The sequence below is a fragment of the Tachysurus vachellii genome, chromosome 5 (assembly GCF_030014155.1).
Source record: "Tachysurus vachellii isolate PV-2020 chromosome 5, HZAU_Pvac_v1, whole genome shotgun sequence".
In the NCBI taxonomy this organism is placed as follows: Eukaryota; Metazoa; Chordata; class Actinopteri; order Siluriformes; family Bagridae; genus Tachysurus; species Tachysurus vachellii.
The window spans coordinates 13,286,532-13,305,727 of NC_083464.1; the positions used below are offsets into that span (position 1 = coordinate 13,286,532).

Below are 19,196 nucleotides of genomic sequence, written 5' to 3' on the forward strand. Positions count from 1 at the left end.
AAAACATGATTTGAATAACAACTCATACAAACATGCATTTACCTTAATAGTGTCAATATATGCCTTAGCATATTTATGGCATTCGTCACATTTCTCTTTGTTTTTCTCAATCTCCTCCAAAAGTTTCTGTAAAGAAGAAATTCACAGCCTTTATTCTCTCAAATAAAAGAATTTTCCCTCATGATATCAATCAAACCCTTAATAAGAAATATATTTTATTAGATTTATATGCTACAATTCAATACAATTCTCAGATATTGTTTTTTTTTTTTTTTAAATAAGCAACGAAGTGTGAAATGGCACCTTTTCTTGAACCAGTTGTTCTTTCAGGGTCTTGCTGTTACCAATGGGTGTAGCCTGGATTTTCTCCTGTCTTTGTCTTGCATCTGTGATCCAGCGAATAAGCCAGTCATAGCTTTCACGGTAATATCCCAGCTGCCTCCCCAGTTGCTCCAGCTCGCGCTGTCGGAGGTCAACCTGGGTAAAAATGGCATGCCAGCGCTCCTGTAGGTTGGACAGTTGCTGCTTGTAGTGATCAAGCTCGACATCCCTCTCCCTGTGCACCTGGGCCATGCGCTCACTCACGGCAGTGGCCTTAGACAGCTCTCCCTCAAGAGCATCAAAGATAGGCTGTTTGCCCTCTGCCTCACTGCGCATTTTCTGTAAACAACAGGGATAAATATAAGAAACATGCACATTTATACAACGATGGCTCTGATATAGCTGCCGTATTTCTGGCTGTGTGCCATGAGTTCTTTACTCACTCATCTCAAATATAAGATATTACTGGCTCACATGAATGTTGCCATGTGATTTTGTAGGACTATTTACAGACTTCCTAGATTCCTAGAGTTCCATAGAAAGTAATAAACGCATCATAAATGTATAATAAATTCAGGATAACTAGCTCCTACAAACCTTTGGGGCGGGTAAACTACCTTCAGCATCCATAAAAAATATATATTTTAAAAAATGCTTTGTGTAAAATAAAATAAATAAATAAATAAAAATCTGACTAAGAAAACTGGACATAGAATCCAGGCTAGCAATTTGTCCACCTCTCATTGAAAATGTTTAAGATTAAATATTCCTATTAATATTATTATTATATCATATTTGATTATATACCTGTGTGCTTCCATAAATAAAATATCATGTACTTTTTTCCAAATTAAAACTAAACTTTCAAAGCTAAACTTAACAGGTAGATTGAAAGTGCATTACAGAAAGGACAAAGACATTTTGTGATCTCAGCTTTACATGACTCAATGCTTTATGACATTGCAGTCACCTTGAGCTCAGTACGGTAGGTCTCCACTTCTGTGGTATCTGTTGGGACGGTGTAAACCTTGCGGAGTTCATCTTCGTACTTTTTGAGAATGCTCTCAGCTCCTTGTGTATTGCGAATCACCAGTTCGATTGTCTTTAGCCTAGGACAATAATTGTGCTAGTAAATATCCTCATTTATGAAACAGCTGTTATTAAAGAATGAAGAAATCCCAGAACAATTGAAAGATACAATATGTTCTTATTACTTCTCGAGGTAGACTGAAGACAAGCAATGGGTATGGTCCATCTTCTGCAGTGTGATGTCTAGCTCAGAGCGGAGGACTGGAGTGCTGGTCTGCTCAGGAGAGGCGAGTACCTCTTCTGCTTTCTGAGCCACCTTATCCAGGTTCTGCTTAATGCCATCCAGCTCCACATGCAGTTTCTGCAAGAGCAAAATACATATGCTGATGGTCATCTGATATAAAATATAAATGAATACATAAAGTTTAGAGTTCACGGGTCTTACTTTCTGGTCTGTGGCTTTTTGGAGGCAGTCTTTCAGTGGATCTTTTTCCACTGGCTGGCGAATGCGGGCCACTGTGCGAGACTCACAGTCCTCAATTTTCAGACGTAAGTCTCTGACCTGTGTAATGTAGGTCTTACACACTGACTCATCCTGCTCACCTGTAGGAAGGATAGAATAGTTATCACAGATCAGCAAACAGCATTATGGGTAAATTAGTGCAAATAAAAAGCCCTGAACGTGCACTGAGAGTTAACAGTTTGGTACCCTCTAACCAAACATACCACCTTCAAGAAAACCAGAGGAACAAATTATTTTGATGGGAAGCTAAACGGATAACTCGGTTAACAGTTAAATAGTAGTTCTATGATAACCGTTTGGCCAAAAGAGATTAAAAAGAAATCTTAAGACTGAAAAACATTCATTCAATTCAGCTATTTCATTCATTCAATTTCATTCATTTGTCATGTTACATACAACGAAAAATTTAATACATACGCTGCACAATTTGTCACCCACAAGATTTTCTACTTTACACTTCAGACTTTCCACAGTTTCCCCAATGTAGCATTGTGTGCAACATCCAACATGCGTGCCATAAGCACTGAACCAAAACATATACAGGCTTTAGAAATTTTACTACACCTGGTTTTTGGCTTTAATGTTTTTCCTTTACTGTATTCATTAAGACATTTTTCAGCAAAAAAAATCATGAGAAGCACAAATTTGTCAATATAAAAAAAGAAACACAATCCATGCGTTCACTCGCTTAATCTCAATATTTAGCACAGTACAAAAGCAAGCATCTGGTTTAGAGCTTCATTTTGGAGCTGATGAAAATTTTCATCACATCCCATAAAAGCATCCTACATCTACCTGGATGCAACTCACCCTTTGCTCTGATACGCCATCCTGCAAGGTGAATTTCACAGTTACAGTACCACGCAGTACAAACTATTACCATTGTTACTTCCATTAATTCTTTTAGCTGGTGATGGACTTTGATAAAAACAGATTTACAGGCTAGCAGGCATGGAGAGTTGGGCTCACCTTTCTCCATCGTTTGGAGAAGTTCCTCATAGTGATGTGTTGCCTTCTTGTAGTCTTGCTCAGTCAGCATGCGCTCATCTGGGCTGAAGAGCTGAGAGTTCTTAGTGTCTCGCAAGAAGTCCTGGTAGTGAAGCTCTAGATTCCTCAAAATCTGCCTATATTCATCCACCTTCATGGTTTTCAGCTACAAAACAATCACATTAACCAAAAAGACATAGTATTGTAAAGTTAGGATACTCCACATCTTTTTCACTGTTAGTTGCATAATATGCTGTTGAATAGTTCTCTCTTTAAGTATAAGACATAGCAGGAATCTGTTTTCACCCTTAAATTAAAGAAGCTTTAAGGCAAAGCCTTTTTTTGTAAAAGGTCAAAGCATTTTTCCAAAACCCAATAACTTAGCAAGAGCACTCTGTAATTCAGTAAACAAGGTAATATGTATGTGTGTATGTTATTAATACTCTGAGGGGAATTTCTTATCATGAAGGTGCTCTATTTTAAGGGTCATCTAATAACAGTAAAACCCTTTAGTCTTAAAAAACAAATCCCTATATGAAATAAATGTGCTAAATTTACTGAAACCGGAGCTCCTATCTGAAATACAGTGAAATTAAATAAATAAAATGCATGGTGCAAATTATAAGCTGTGCGAGAACTGACTATGGAGATGTTCCATGAACGAATAAGCTGGATGTCCCTCATCAGGTACTGCCAGGACAGCAGGCTCTTCATATCACCATGCAGTCTCTGCCACAGAATTGTTGTCTGCTGGAGACCAGTGTCCAGACTAAATGATACAGAGTGCAGAAATATACAATATTAGCTTAGATCCTTAATCCTTAGTAAAATAATCATTTTCATTTTAACATAATCCCCAAAGCCTAGATTTCTTTTTTGTTAGGTGTGAAAATATAAGCATATTCAATTAGACATATGTATATGCCTATATATAAAAATATAAGACTTATTTGCATATATTTAAATGATGATTAGAATTTAGGGAACTTTCCAATACAAAAAGCATTGAAATCACCTAGTAAAGATAAGATATATATTGTTTTACATAATCTTAGATTTCTGCCTAGCTTGATCTTTTCTGAAAATGATTCTGAATGTGAAATAATGAATCCTTACTTAGACACACTCTCAACAGCCTCTTTGTTCACTGGTGGTACAATAAAGCACACAGAAGGTACAGTAGCCTCATTGCCTGACTGGTTTAGGACCTTCCATTTATAAGGCTGTGAGTTGTTGAGAAGTGCACACTCTTCTCCTTTGTGCATTGTGATCTGTTCAGAAACAAAAAAGAAAAAGTCTGAGCAGGAGGTAGAGGGATACGTGAGTTGATAAGGGTGCAGGTGCTTTAACTAACCTCCATCTGTTTGAAGTCACACACTGCCTGGATTGGCAGCTTGCCTTTGATGGGGGTGGTGGGATTGCGAGGTTTAAGCTGGATGATGCTCTTAGCTCTCCTGTTGAGGCTAGCCGTTTGAGTTTTAAACTCGTTCAGCTGCTCCTTCTCATCCTGACAGAAATGACACAGTGTAAGAATCTCCACTTGTTAAACCATGTACACAACATGACACTTAATATACACGAAATACCAACCTGAGCGTCCTGCAGCAAGTCCTCCAGACGGGTGGAGGTGGTAGAGCGATCACATGTGTACTTCTTCTTCATGGTGTCTTGCATCTTCTTCATCTTCTCGTCTGCCTCTTTGACATCAGCAAAGAACTGATAAAAACAGGTGAGAAGAAGGGGAAAGAGTTAACTCAACCTCATCTTACAATGATTCAGGAGAAACTGTGTTTTATGTTTTAAGAGACTTTCTGAAGAACCTGGCATTAATTTAAATCAGTCTTAGAAGCATATGTCCTCTCCCAAATACCAGGGTGTCATAAATAAATAAGTACTTGATTGGCTGACCTGATAGTATGCAGTGTTCTCTTTGAGATGAGCCTCAATACAGCAGCAAAGCTGAAGAATCCAACTCCACTGGGTCTGCAGGGCTGCAGTAAAAGCCTGGGGCAAAGAATGAGCATGAATGAAACGCACACACATACACACACACAAACAATCGAAGAATATCTCAGCCAAGCAAAACTACCTCAACAGTCTTCCTGCCTGGGTGACCGTCCTTAATGAGTCTTTCTCCACTGGTTTGGATGTCACTGATCTTCTTCTCCCGAAGCTCCAGCTCCCGCATTAGTCCCTGAAACACAACCAATGTGTTAAGATTCAAAACTAAATCAAGCCAACTATAAATGTCATTTAAGGAATTGAATATATCTGTCTTACAGAGTAGTTCTCTTTCTTTGCTGTCATGTTAGTGTTACGGTCACTCCAGTCAAAGTTGACCTCCTCCTCCTCCTTATCGTTGAGCCACATGAGCTCTTTAGTGGCAGCACTGACGAAAGCATGGAGCTGATCAAGGTGCCTCAGGCGAGACTTAGATGAGTTCTGAACACAAACACAATCATGTCATTGACTGTTTCTGTAAAGGAACAATCATATGGAGGGTGACTTACAGAACAATACTCACCAAGAGCTTAGCATACTGAAGGTCCAGTTTGGCTAGATATTCTCTATATGTACTCTTGCTGGCAGGAGACAGCTGACTCTGAAACACACAGTAACACATGCTGAAATATATATATAAAAATATGAAACTATATATTTAAAAATATGTAAACATATGAAACTATATTTTTAGAGTCTACTGCAGACTGTCCTTACCACATGCATATGAGCACACTAATTCCTAGTATTCTCTTTTATTAGTTTTTATTGTGTATTATATTATATTAATGTGTATTATAATCTTTCATGCATATACACTAGAGTACAAGAGTCATGACCTTTGTATGAGAGGAAGCACCAGCTATTACAGACAGATATAAGACCAGTGTAAAAAACTAAGAGCAAGCTGAAAAGTCACTTCAATATCTCCTTTTTCTTCGCTTCTTACATCGTTACTTCTCCCTCCAAAACTCAATTAAATATTTTTTTATTTTGCTTTTAACAATAAACACAAAGCAGTTTTAAAGAAATATGAATACACCAGAAGAAGATTAAGGCAGAATTACTTTTGTTAAAAGCAGGGGTGGAAAAAAATGCCAAAAGTATCATATGAAACAATTTCTACAATAATTAGGTAATGAAGTATTGCTGATTATTAGGTTTACTCACAAACTGCCAGCAATGCATGAATTTTTTTTTTTTTTATAAATAATAACAAATGTAAAATTATGAAACAATTTTTTGCTAAATCTATTTAAATTTCTTCTATGTAAAATAACATTTATTTATTAAAAGTGACAAAAACATAACACTGAAAGACAAATATTTAAATGTTCAGTTGACAGAATGTTCAGTATGAACTTATCGTCCAGGCATAAAGCACAGGGCAGTCTTTATTACTAGAGCAACAGTTTTTCTAAGGTACAATTCTACAGTATCTAGGTGAGATCAGTTATGCAACTTGAAAATTGGTTTCTGGAAGTGTCTCTAACTCTATTCAGCACAGAGACAACCTACTTTTGTTGTTCATACAGATAAAGAATACTGAAAAAGAGTCTTTTACACTGTCAAACTCAAACCTTTCCCATCTTTACAGTACATTCAATACCCAATTATCAGTCCAACTCCAAGCACTCCCTTGTAATTTGCATTCGATATTTCTGCCAAAATAATATTAAACAAATGATTATTTTTATTAACTATTGATATATTACCTCATCGGTTCGTGCACGCTCTATCTTGGCCTTAAAGTCCTCCACTGTTTGATGAAGGCCTCTATGGCTACCCAGTTGGGACTCCACAGTGGGTAGGTCCGAGCCCCACTCTGCAGTTTCAATCCTGCGTTGGTTCTCTTCCACCCATGCCAGCAGATCTTGGGCATAGCGCAGAGTCACATCATCCAGCGGGGCCTGAGGGCGCATACTAGGGGCTGCCTTGAGTCTCAAATTATAGTCACTGCGCAGATTCACCAGACGCTCATGAAGATGGTAAACCCTATGTGAAGAAATCTCAGTGTTATCTTTTCATTTCCTTATTTAATACGAACGAAACAATCCTTATTAAATATAACACATAAACTAATTTAAACTATTGTCACACCTGCGGTACATCTGTTCAGCCTGTAGGTGGCGCCCATCTTTGAGAAACTGGACGTCGTTGAAGAGGAGACGGATCAAGCCTTCAGCCTTGTCTAAGCCTCTGTCAACCTCAAGTGCTTTCTGGGCTGGTTTGCCTGCATTTAACAGTCGGATATCCTACAGCAGAATATGAGCAAATGCACTCTTAATGAAAACTGTGTCTTAGATGTAGCAGGACTTTATATAAGAGTCAGAAGCACAAACAATCTAATATGAGTTTCTAGTAATATTCACTCACAGACTGTAGAAGATTCTCCATCTGGTTCAGCTGCTCCTCACACACACCAGACTCCATCTGCACCTTACCAACGATCCGCTGGAGACGCTCTAACCTGGATCACAGAAAATATTTCACTATTTAGCAAATAAATGCTTCCATTTATAGATTAATAATAAATAATACATTGAGCAAACAGACAATAAGAAATTTCAAATGTCAAAAAAAAAAAAAAAACACCACTGGCCAGGAATGCACAATTACATCCCACTATAATATAAACTAAACGTCAGAAAACACTTACAGCTTCCCTGGTTGAAGCAAATATTCTAACCCATGTGGATCTGTCAAAAATGCCATCAGAAAGTCTCAAAAACCTCTTTATCCACACTGACAGACACCAGTCCAACACTCGTCTCTCATAGTCTTGTCTCGTTTAAAGGATTCAGCAGCACCAAACTGCGAACAGGACTGAGCTAAGTGTCTGGAGTGCCTACTCAGCCATTCCATAATGTTCTGTTATGAAAGGAGCTTTGCTGTGAGCTACATTACTCACTCATTCTCAAGCCTTGTGACAGCCAAACCTATCCAGAACCTATTTCCACATAAATGATCCCTACCTTATGAGCTGATTCAGTTATCAATCTCCTTAATGTAAAATCTTCATAACACTTTATCATACCTTTGTCCAGGGCAAATTAAAGTTACCAAATTATCTGGTTTTCATTTTTGTAGTATGAAAAATACCTGCATTTTCCAACTAAGAATATTATCTTTCAAGTGAAATAGACTAATGTATGTAGTAGAAGAGTTTCAGACTCTGAGACTCTTAAGATTCAAGAAGTTCACAAATCAATCCCACTATGCAGAACTTTAATGAAGTCTCATCTATACAAGCTAAAAAAAGATACATATACACACATAGTACAAGCTGAACAATCAGACACACTATCTTTATGTAAGGTTCATGCTGTCTCTCACCTCTCAAACTCAGTTCTAAGCAGTCGCTCTCTTTCTAGGATGGACACATAAAGTCTGCCCCATTCCTTCTCGACGTCAATAGGGTGGTAACCAGGGGGCACTTTGATCTGACCACTCTGCACGGCACTCTGTTCAGGTATAGCATATATTACTAACAGCAAAATATTTAGCACAGCAATGCATAAAAATCTGATACTATGCATTTGTCAGATGACATTTGGAAAGATGACACAAACCTCAAAGGATTGATAAATTTGTTTAGAACGCTCCTTTTCTGACTCTTTGGCTGGAAGTTCAGACTCTTTGAACTTCAAAATCTGACGCCACAGGATCTGTAATTCAGCAACAAAACATTTATTTCCCATGTATAATAAGAGTTATGTAACTAGGGCACTAATCCTATCTGTATTAGACATTAAATAGCTGTTTTCTGTTTTCTGAATGCACAAAAGATTAAGAAATGAGTCAGACTGGTGTCAGGTAGACACTGCTCTAAGCCAATCCTCACGTTACTGCAGTTACTAAAGAGGTAGAGAATTCAATTTCTTTTGCTATAAGCTGGAAAACAAATCAATCTATAAAACGACACTGTTTAAATTCACATTGTCCGTCCTATACTTAATAAACAAACAAATACACAAATAACTAAATGAATAAATAAATAGGTAGCTCAAATATAAGGCACAGGTTAAAACTTTATTAATATTTTTAATTCACAAAGTGTAACAACATTAATTAAAGAAAACAAATCACATTATGTTCCAGGTGCAACTGAATTCTAGCTCATTTACCAGCTACATGTCTTTATTCTGCCCCAACTATTCATCCAATGTGGCATAAAAGTATCAGCTAGAATGAATAAATAAATGTAGAAGATTCATAAGCCTTACAGCGGATAAGCAATAGAAAGCAGATAAAAATAAGCACTGAGTGTGTTTTTTTTGGAGATGTCAGCTACACAGTTATTTATGCAATAGGGAGTGGCACTGAGTCTTTCTCCGATTAGGAGAAAAGAAGCCTGCCTAGAGGTTATGTTGAATATTTTTTAACCAGAGAAATGCCCCACACCCTTAAAAGGGAGGATCATAGAGCACTTACAGTGGAGCATGCAAGAGCACAAACCTGCATTGTTTAAAGTACTACTGAATAACATGACTCACTCAGTCATTCACAGCAATGACTCACATGCATAAGCAATTCTCATTGGGAATTCAATTCTGACTATTGTGTTTATCACAAGACACTAGAATCTCTCTCTCTCTCTCTCTCTCTCAGTGTACATGTATAAACTCACCTCAATTTCCTCGTAGCTAGCGGGGAACTTCCTATCCTCGAAGATCACAACATGGTGTCTGATCCACTGAAGTAGAATGGTGATCATTTCATAGTACTCCTTCCAGCGCAGCTCTAGCTCCTGCACACACGCGCACAGATTCTTTACAACAGCCACAGCACCCTTTTAGTCACACTAACACATGTCACACTCTGTTAATTAGGTGTAAACTGCCTTGGTCCTCTCTGACCATAAACACACGAAGGGATGGACAACTATAGAGTACTGTAAAGAGGCAAAAATCTTTCAGAGCTCAGGCAACAGACATATCATGTTAAGCTTCTATTTTGTTTTGCAAAGTTAATGACAAGATTTATAAAATAAGGATGCTAATAGTGACACACTACACAACTCACACATCTCACACCACAACACAACTTTCCCTTTTATGGGAATGGAAAAAGTTAACTTTATTAAATTAGACTACATTGTATTTCCGTTAAAGTATGGACATAAAACTCACAGTTATTCTGACACCATCATGAGCATCGAGTGAACGAGGCATGGCATCATAGAGCGAGGACACGTATGTGATGATGGACTTCTCATCAGGGTGAGGCACGTCAACATCTAAAAACATATCATCCAAATTAAAATGAAAGATTTTGCCAAATATATATAGACTCATATATAGAATATATATTGCCTTTATATATACAATATATATATATAATATATATATATATATATATATATATATATATATATATATATATATATATATATATATATATATATAAAGATTTCTATAATTCAGATATTCAAATATATATATATATTGTATATATACATTTCTGATCAGTGATTTAATATTCAACCAAAAAGCAAATTGTAGATTTACGTTGATGCAGAACTATAATAGTCACAGTTGCTTCCAATGTCATATAATACTGAAATCTAAAATAATAAATACAATGTGCAATTTTTACTTTATTTAAAGTTGAAAATTAGATAAATAAAATATTACACCCTCTGGAATTCTGGGTGCAATGTGAGCAATTAGCTGTTATAGGTACTGCAATAAGAAAGAATTCATCTAATTTGATAGGCAAAATTTTAAAGTAAGAAGCATGAAATCTAAATGTTACAAAAGTGATAAGTAAGTTTAAAGATTACCCTCTGGGTCAAGTAGACGTGTGACACCGAGATCTTTCTCAGCCACAGTGAAGGCTTGCTCCAGGTTCTCCAGGTTGGTCTGGCGGTACACTTTTCCCATGTCGATAAGTCTGGGACTGAAAGAATGCAAAGAAGCTTGATTAAATATGAGGAGTGTGAGTGGAACTGGTGCATAATTAGTCAATAATTAATGCTGATACTACATTAGCAGTAATGTCATTTGATAAAATGAACTTTATTGATCCCAAAGGACAAAATGATTAAATTTGTGTTATTTGTGCTGCTGCAAACACTGAAGGAGTTGCTTTAAGAAAAAGAAAACAGAGTACTGTCAATAACACTAACACATTTCATTTCATTCAAATTCAAATTGTGTGGTGTTATATTTCAAGAGAGGAAAACCTCATAGTTGGTGTTGGTATGGACAAAGCAGGACATGAGCTGCACATTCAGGGACCACCTGTCCCATAAATCTGTCACCTGCCTATACCTGAGGCACTATATATATATATCATGAAATATTCAAAATAATGTATACGTCAACACAAGTAAATTAATTGTAGTAGGTAAAATTACCTAAATGAAAACCCAAACATGACTCAAAGCCTTAAATCTTAACCACATACGCAGCACATTCGCTTACTTTAATGTATTGACAAACAAATAACATTCAGTCTGAATGAATAGAGAAATAAAGGTGAAATTGAGAGTTCAGACCAGTATAACTCTTTGACGTGTAGAGTGGAACGGACAGCATAGTGATCTCCAGGGCTGGGTACAGAAACAGAACCATTGCTCCCTTCTTCCATCTTAGGTGAAAGCTTGGGAAAGATGCTACCAGTGCTCCAACCGTGACCATTATCAGCATCGCCTGTTGAGGAGCCTTGACTGGAGCGAGTTCCTGCACTGTGGGAGCCTCTACCTGAGTCTACAGAGATCTCAGAGGGAATCTCCTCACACACCATGACCACACGGTCTTCAGCATCACTCACCGAGTTACTGCTGCTGCTTGCCCGACGCTTCTTAAGCGTCAACTTCTTCTTTAAACTGAACATCATGCCTTTTAGAAGCAGTACTTAGAGAAGAAATGGTGCTCCAATGCAGACAATGTTCAGGGCTTCTTTAGCATAGCTGTTATATTTCAAGGCACAGCAATTTCTTTATGAACTACTTCTCAACACAAGAACAATCCAAGTAATCAAGCAACATAATTCCTTGCTAGGAAAAATGTAAGTTGCCTTGCGCTGCTCTCGCTGTCTTTATGTTCTAGGATCACCAAGTCCCAAATGCCTTCACAGCAGTCTTTCCTTTTCTAATTTGCAGCCGTAATTCAGTGTGGCTTACCCAAAACCCTTTTTTAAAAAGATATCCAAAACTCCAAAAGCACAAAATCAAATAATGAAATACATATTCCAGTCAGTAAAACAGGCACAAAAGCAGTGCCAAGAAAAATGAAAGAAAACATGGCGGTAGAAATGCTCTCGCTCTTTCTGTAGCACTGTTCCTGCCTGACAAAAGCAACGAGCTTTTGCTCTCGCTCTGAAAAGGCAGTACCCAAGCTTTGCAGGTACATGTTAACGCTTCACAAAAAAGTTTCCCTACGGGGATGACTGACTCTTCTTTTATAACGACGCCCCATGGACCACACCCTAAACCATTTAACTCTTTAACTCTCTCTATCATTAAACCACTTTTTTCACTGCTGTTCATTCAGCCACTCCTTCTTTTTGTATCTATGGAGAATAAAGGCCATTTGCTTTATGTAATCTCTAAAATAACATTCATGCTTTTGTTATTCTATGAAATCTATGTTCATTGCCTTCAAATCTAATCTAAGTTTTCTAAACTAATTCATCTTTCTACTAAGACAGCAAAAGTCCTATTGTGCTACATTTAATACACATCATGTAGTTCTCCAACTTCTCCAATAGCTGGCCAGCCTGAGGGCAATAATATTCACTTTTCATAGAGCATTCTACTTAATTTGGACGGAAGTCAAGTCAGATCTTATATAAATATACCAATGACAGCTATTTTGCTTATGTCACATTGTATTGCTTTAATTGATAATATGATTCATTAAGAGCTGATAAAGAAAAGAAAATAATTATGCTTCAGCTCGCCTAACTAATTTAATACCACAAAAGCACTTACTTATGTTTGTGAATAACAGCATTGAAGAGCTTGCCATCCCGCCAGCTGGTGGTGAAGTTGTCACAGCGCAGATTTGGGTACCCATCTACCATACGCTGTGACCAAAGGAGCAGCTTTTCCTTAGCTGACATATCATCAGACTGCCCATTGACATGGATGTCTGAAATCTATCACGTACCAAAAATGCATGAGAATTAACAAAAGTGTAATTTGAACAGGAAAATGTCAAAAATTAATCATTTTTTTCCAGCATGCAAATCATTGAATGATTTTAATAAAAGATACCATATACATGCATGCATTGCACAATGTTCCAGCAATTACCATTAACCTCCGGGCCTTTATGTTATGCACCTAAATGGAACTCAAATTCCCAGCACTGGGGATACTGGATAACGAAATAATATGGTAGTACTGGATGGGAGATCTATTTTGGCTAAGGATTCGCTATTAAAATCACAGTAAAAGGGAAAAAGAAATCAGCTAAAATGGTTTTAATGTCAAATCAATGGCATCACACAGGCAATGTCATCTAATAATATGTCTGTGTACTTAGACAAGGGTCATGAGATTATAGTGAAGGCCAAGCTCCAGACTGAGAACAGATATCTGATTAAATGTTATGTCCCCTGTTACATGACAATAACAAATGAATCATCTGAAATTCCCTCATGTAGGCTATCAGTTCTCATCTAGAGTTGTTCTCCTGATACGTCCTCCACACCCACATACTGTCCCTCCCTGCAGCAAAGGATATGTGACTAAGACTTGGAAAAGTGAATTAAGATGGGAAATCTGTCAACAGATCCAAGAACCAGTGGGCCAAAATAATATCTTTCCCATAACTGACAGAATCTTCTTGTCATTCTCTTATAGTAAAACTGAATATAGTATCTAAAAATATCATATACTGCTATTGATTGCATTAGTAATTTATAATAGCTAAAAAAGATCTATGCATCAGTGCATTCAGACACAAAACTCAGAACATACAAAACCTAGGATGGAAAATTTAATTTACTTCAAAAAAATTGTCTTCTTAAAGCATGTCTACATAACTTTACGCATTTCCATAATAATTGGTTTTAGTTTGATTCCAATAACCAAACCCATGATTACCCACTTCCTTAGTAAAGCAAGAAGAAAGTCATGGAAGGAGATGACTGATTAAATGCTATTTGACGTTATGACCCAAACCACCGAAAGGATTAGTGACTTCCAAATGATTTTCCCCAGACTTGACAGGATAAAGGCGGCGAAGGTAAATGGTAAAGGAACTTAACACTGACAGAAGAGGAAACCTGGAAGTGAAGAATGATGGTCCATATGAGCCCCAGTGTAAGCTTGGGGTTTCCATCTGCAATGTCATCATTCCTAATGTTCACCAACTTGACCTAGGATTGACAGAGATTTATGAGAAAACAGCATGATTTATGAGAAATTTAACTACGACCATTGTGAAGACTATAAAGATCTATATTTTTATAAGCGTAGATGCTTAGAGGTCTTACCTGCCGGTGTTTGAGAAAATCCAGTGCTATCTGTACATTCTGAAGTTTATGGAATCGCATGCGTCCTTTTTCTCGAGGCTGAAGGAATAAATGAAAGGTGCACATGGTGGAAGACAGACACGAGACAAAAAAACTTATACATTTTTTTAACAGACATGGAAGCCATAAGCCACACTCACATGCAATAAAATGTGAAAGACATGTTTAAACAAATGTTGAGTTTTACTCTGTCTCAGAGATATAAATCCGTCTAATGGATGCTTAAAGGCAAGGTCAAGATCATCGAAGTAATGAGCATTCAAGTGCAACTTTTCATGGAAGTTTAGGCCAACTGATAATAAGTATAACCATAATGACAAACACTGATTGTCTGATGCATCTGCCACATTGGCTACACACCCAAAACATGAACTCGAGATTCAGATCGATCAAAACAGAAGAAGAAAAAGCGCCAAAAATTCATGCAATAGGCAAGCTAATAATCCTGTTAGTTGCATTCAGAACATTCATGTTGTTTTAAATGACATTTACACAAATACTCAAGAATAAGTTTGGTGAAGTAAGTAAACCTACAGAAAAATGAACCTTACTATAAAGATCTTAAAAGAATTTGAAAGATTCTTATATGGAAAAGTTGTTTCAATAAATGTGGCATCAAAATGATCCATTTTAAATTGATTAACAGTAATTTCGTTTTTAAATCGTCTTAAAAGTACTAAAGCATTTTTTCCATTACACTCAAAAAAAATCTTTAAAGCCACCTGAACATTTTGACAAGATCTCATGTAAGATCTCTGTCCACTGATGCACCCATGCTATCACATAAAGGAAAAAAAAAATCTAAATAACAAACCCACTCACCAACCGCAAGTTCCTCACAACGTCCCTCTCCCTCGACTAGCCCCAGCAAGAGCAGTGAAAAGAGAGGAGGCAAAGCCCACAGGGCAGAGGTCAAAGGTCAGCACACAGAGATAGGAAGGGATTGAAGGAGATGGAGGCAAAGAAGGAAGAGAAGGAGTCACACAGGTGCCACACAGTTCAATGAGATAAAGGCATAGAGTGGACCGTGAGGTTAATGTGTTACAGCCAAGAGGAAAAGCAGTTCTGAAGCATGGCATCAAAGTCAGCAGAGAACAAAAAGTTTGCAAAAGTCATCTGAAACCCAGTGTCTTGGTTTTGGGTGTGATTCGGTATTTGTATTAGCAGTTAAATCTCTGGAGATGGAGAATAAATAAAAAACATTAAAAAAAAAAAAAAGTTTAAAAAACATAGATGATGTTTCTTCAACGATCTCCCAGTAGATCCAGATCAATTTACGTTTGCAAACGATTAAGAAAACGCATTTTATTATAGATAAAAGTGATTTAATTGGCCTAAGCTTGTTTGAGGAGTAGCTCAGCTTCACATCTGATTACAAGTGATTCTGGGTATAGAGTTAGCACTGGTTGTTGTGTTGGGCTGCAGACAGTAAACAGAATCATTCAGAGAAAACGTATACAGGCATTGAGGCTCACCAGTGTCTCTCCTGAGAGCACCTCCAGCAGAGAGATCAAGTTATGTCCATCTCTCAGGTCTTCATACAGATCAGTCACATTACGCTGTGCCTAAGGGCAAACAGAGCATAAAAACAGAGTCATCAATGACCATATTATGCATTCATAAAGGTTACTAGCCCTTAATATTGAAGAAACATTTTATTCCGTTAGTCTTTACTCCTCTCAGTAACAGAGGATCAATCTTAAATACACACGGAACAGGAATGCATGCCCCCCCGGGCAGGAAAGCAACCTTGACTTTAGTAGAGACACACCTGCCAACATACCAGCTGCCTACCATACTGACAGATGATTTAGTAGACTTATAGGGATTTAAAGATATATTGACACAATCCTCTATCCCTGTTTTTTTGCTTCTTTACTCAAATCCATTATGCTGTACTCTTATATACAATCTTGTTTTGGGTATATAGGCATAGAGAAACCAAGCAGTGCTTTTAATAATGTGTGTAGTGGCCTGGGAAAAACCCCTTCATATGGTAATAATTTGATGTTTTGAATAAATAAAAATTTCCGAATCCTACAGGCTTTCCTGAACCGAAACGTGTTCAGATATATATCTCAAACATCTTGATAGCTGACATGTCATTACAAACAAATTTGATTAGTTTTTTTTGCATGTAGCCATCACAGTTTGAGGAAATGCTAGCAAGGATTTAGATGCCTTTAGGCAGAATGACTGTTCGTTCCACTACATTAAACTGGTTGCTTACACAACATAATGTGCAGGTGAATTATTTTTTTTTTTGTTAAAAATCAGCCACAGGGATAGATGTTTGGTTTTTCTCCAGACTGCCACACATATATACATACATAAACCACCCAGTGCTGCAACTTATTAAAAACAATTCAGCAAACAAAAGGGTACAAAACAGTGCATGTAAACCACCCAAGTGATGAGCGAGCAAAAGCCTTGTGGACTTCTTTTGCTGATGTTTGATTAAAAAAAGATCTTGCTTATAAAATCTATAAGCAGTTTGATCGTATGCCAAGACAACATTCCTCATACTTTAAGTGACAGCATAAGAAGCTCCACGTTAAAGCACAAAAAAAAAAAAAAAAGAAAGAAATCCCCTGCGGAGAGAGGGAAACTCATGCAGGTCAGAAAATGCAGCAGATTCCAGTCCTGCTGAGGCTTGTGTACAGACGCTACCTACCTGTGCTCTCTGGTGCTGCGTGGAGAGAAAAGGCATGACATGAACACAGACATAATAATAACGAAGATAGAGAAGAAAAGGAATGGTAATTAAGTGATAATGAATGATCACAATATAAACTCGACTATGCTGGTTAACAAAAATAATACTGTTTCTGATCTAGAGCTACTAGATCTTCCTGAAGGTGTACTGTGTATAATACATAATACTGTGTGTAATTCAAAACTTAATACATAGAAGTTTTATTAGATTCATCTGCAAGCATCTGCCAAAAAATGTGCATTAGAGATAGCATTTAAATACAAAAATAATAAACCCACTCTTTTAGGCTCTTCTGAGGTCTACACAACTATAAAGCAAATCTGTGGTCTTTTTCGGAGAACCCTGAGGACTGTTTTGTGATCCGCTGCTCTAATTAAAACCTGACTGATGTCTGTACATTTTATGCTTCAAAGGACATGAGTGAAGATTTATTACTGCAAAAGGAACTCTTTTTTTATGATGATAAAACCTTATATTATCATTCTAAACTATCACTACAAACACTGACCCCAACATAAATACATAACCATTAGATATATAACACACGTAGAAGTGTAATACAACACATCCATTATCTGGACTTTTGGTTATGGCTATAACTTTCCTTTTCTTATATATCCAACCTACAAATATGAAACAATATCTTCCTGTTATTTACCTTTATCATCATTATGCTATTTTTTTCTGTGTAATATGCTGATTTAACCACTAGGGTTCAGTATTGTAACATGTATGACCTATAGAACCATCTCCAGTTTAACCAATGGAATATTCTCTGAGTGAAATGTAGAGTTGTGAGTAATAAACTACAACACAGAGGCCATTATGTTCCCTTCCATGTGTATAATGCTTCAGTTTTCACACCACTCACTGGCTCCCAACTTATTAAGGCCAGTCCATCAACGCTAAGCAATACTTTGCTGTTGTGTTGTGTTGTGTTAAAGGGAAGCCATTAGTCTTCTTGTGTTCACTCTAAAGCTGTTGACATGTAAAAGCCAGTGTAAAATTAGCAGTCTGTTAATTATAACATTTAATCACTGTCTGTCTGGCTTTCAGTATACATGTACAGAGTCGTCCATACAGAGTCAGCAGTATTGTGCTGTCTGATGAGGTAACATTTAAACTGATGGATTTTTGGTTGTATACTGGAACAAGATAACAGCTTATGGTTGGTCTGCTAAATAAAGCAAGAAAATACATCCTGCATACAGTGGAAACATTTAAAGTCTAAATCTTTTACAAGCTTCTCTTTCAATAGCTTAAACAAATATGGACTTGTGCTTTATAGTGCAACCAATTTCACTTGACACACCTTATTCTCCTGACATGAGTACAGACTATAAAAATGCTATAAAACATTTAGATTTAAATGGCAGAAACTGGACCTTTAACTCAGACCTCAGAAAATTACACTTTTTATCACTTCCTAATCTAGAATTACTTTCCATTCTAACAAGTTACTAACTTAATAAGGACTTAATAATAACTTGACCTCTATTTTAACATCCTATTCCTTGATCTTGAATAATCTATAATGTAATTGCTGCATTTCACTGAAGAAAAGCAACAGGGACAACAGAGCAGGGACATATCTCTCTTTCTCTCTCTTTCTCATCCACTTTTAAGATTGTAATCACTGCAGTGGCATTCTTTAAATGAATGTCAGAGGAAATTCATGTAGGGCTGAGTGGAGACAGATTGCTGTTGCAGGTCTCAGGCAGACAGACAGCCACCCGCGGTCAAACACACAAGCTACTGGAGACCAGTCTGCCTTTTCAGAGCAGCAAAATGAATCCAGATGTCTCTGACTCACTCTCACATCCACACACATCTTGAAACAGCCAAGTTTTGTGATTCTGGCATTTCACTGGACTTTTACAGAATAAGCTTTTGTGTAAGAGTTTTTTTTTATGTATGAATAAATTGGAGTCTTTAGTCTTCTGGAGGCAGATCAATATAAATAGAAACCCCATGTCTCTGCAGCTACTTTTGGAAAATAAAAAAATTCATAGTATATTGTTATGGAACAGAAATTGGACTTCCTTTCAAAATGATAACATCCAGGGAATTATCATTTACCCTTTTATAATCCATCTTTCCTCTCTCAGAACCCTTCACCATTCTGACTAG

At 37.0% G+C, this 19,196-nt stretch overlaps 1 protein-coding gene across 1 annotated transcript in view; it reads right to left on the reverse strand.

The window, feature by feature from the left end:
- The window catches only part of plecb (plectin b), a 56,916-nt gene that overhangs the window by 15,295 nt on the left and 22,425 nt on the right, over positions 1-19,196 (reverse strand). Inside the window, exons 3-29 of the mRNA XM_060869862.1 lie at positions 17,025-17,039; positions 15,826-15,915; positions 14,312-14,389; positions 14,090-14,194; positions 12,801-12,967; positions 10,647-10,762; positions 9,994-10,100; positions 9,492-9,611; positions 8,434-8,529; positions 8,198-8,325; positions 7,238-7,331; positions 6,962-7,116; positions 6,577-6,856; positions 5,385-5,462; positions 5,141-5,302; positions 4,950-5,054; positions 4,769-4,864; positions 4,451-4,576; positions 4,215-4,367; positions 3,977-4,131; positions 3,503-3,629; positions 2,843-3,026; positions 1,796-1,953; positions 1,536-1,711; positions 1,292-1,430; positions 304-660; positions 43-126 (exon numbers count right to left, since the gene is read on the reverse strand). Coding sequence (XP_060725845.1) covers positions 43-126; positions 304-660; positions 1,292-1,430; positions 1,536-1,711; positions 1,796-1,953; positions 2,843-3,026; positions 3,503-3,629; positions 3,977-4,131; positions 4,215-4,367; positions 4,451-4,576; positions 4,769-4,864; positions 4,950-5,054; positions 5,141-5,302; positions 5,385-5,462; positions 6,577-6,856; positions 6,962-7,116; positions 7,238-7,331; positions 8,198-8,325; positions 8,434-8,529; positions 9,492-9,611; positions 9,994-10,100; positions 10,647-10,762; positions 12,801-12,967; positions 14,090-14,194; positions 14,312-14,389; positions 15,826-15,915; positions 17,025-17,039 — 3,651 coding nt within the window. The remainder of the gene's footprint in view (positions 1-42; positions 127-303; positions 661-1,291; positions 1,431-1,535; positions 1,712-1,795; positions 1,954-2,842; positions 3,027-3,502; positions 3,630-3,976; positions 4,132-4,214; positions 4,368-4,450; positions 4,577-4,768; positions 4,865-4,949; positions 5,055-5,140; positions 5,303-5,384; positions 5,463-6,576; positions 6,857-6,961; positions 7,117-7,237; positions 7,332-8,197; positions 8,326-8,433; positions 8,530-9,491; positions 9,612-9,993; positions 10,101-10,646; positions 10,763-12,800; positions 12,968-14,089; positions 14,195-14,311; positions 14,390-15,825; positions 15,916-17,024; positions 17,040-19,196) is intronic.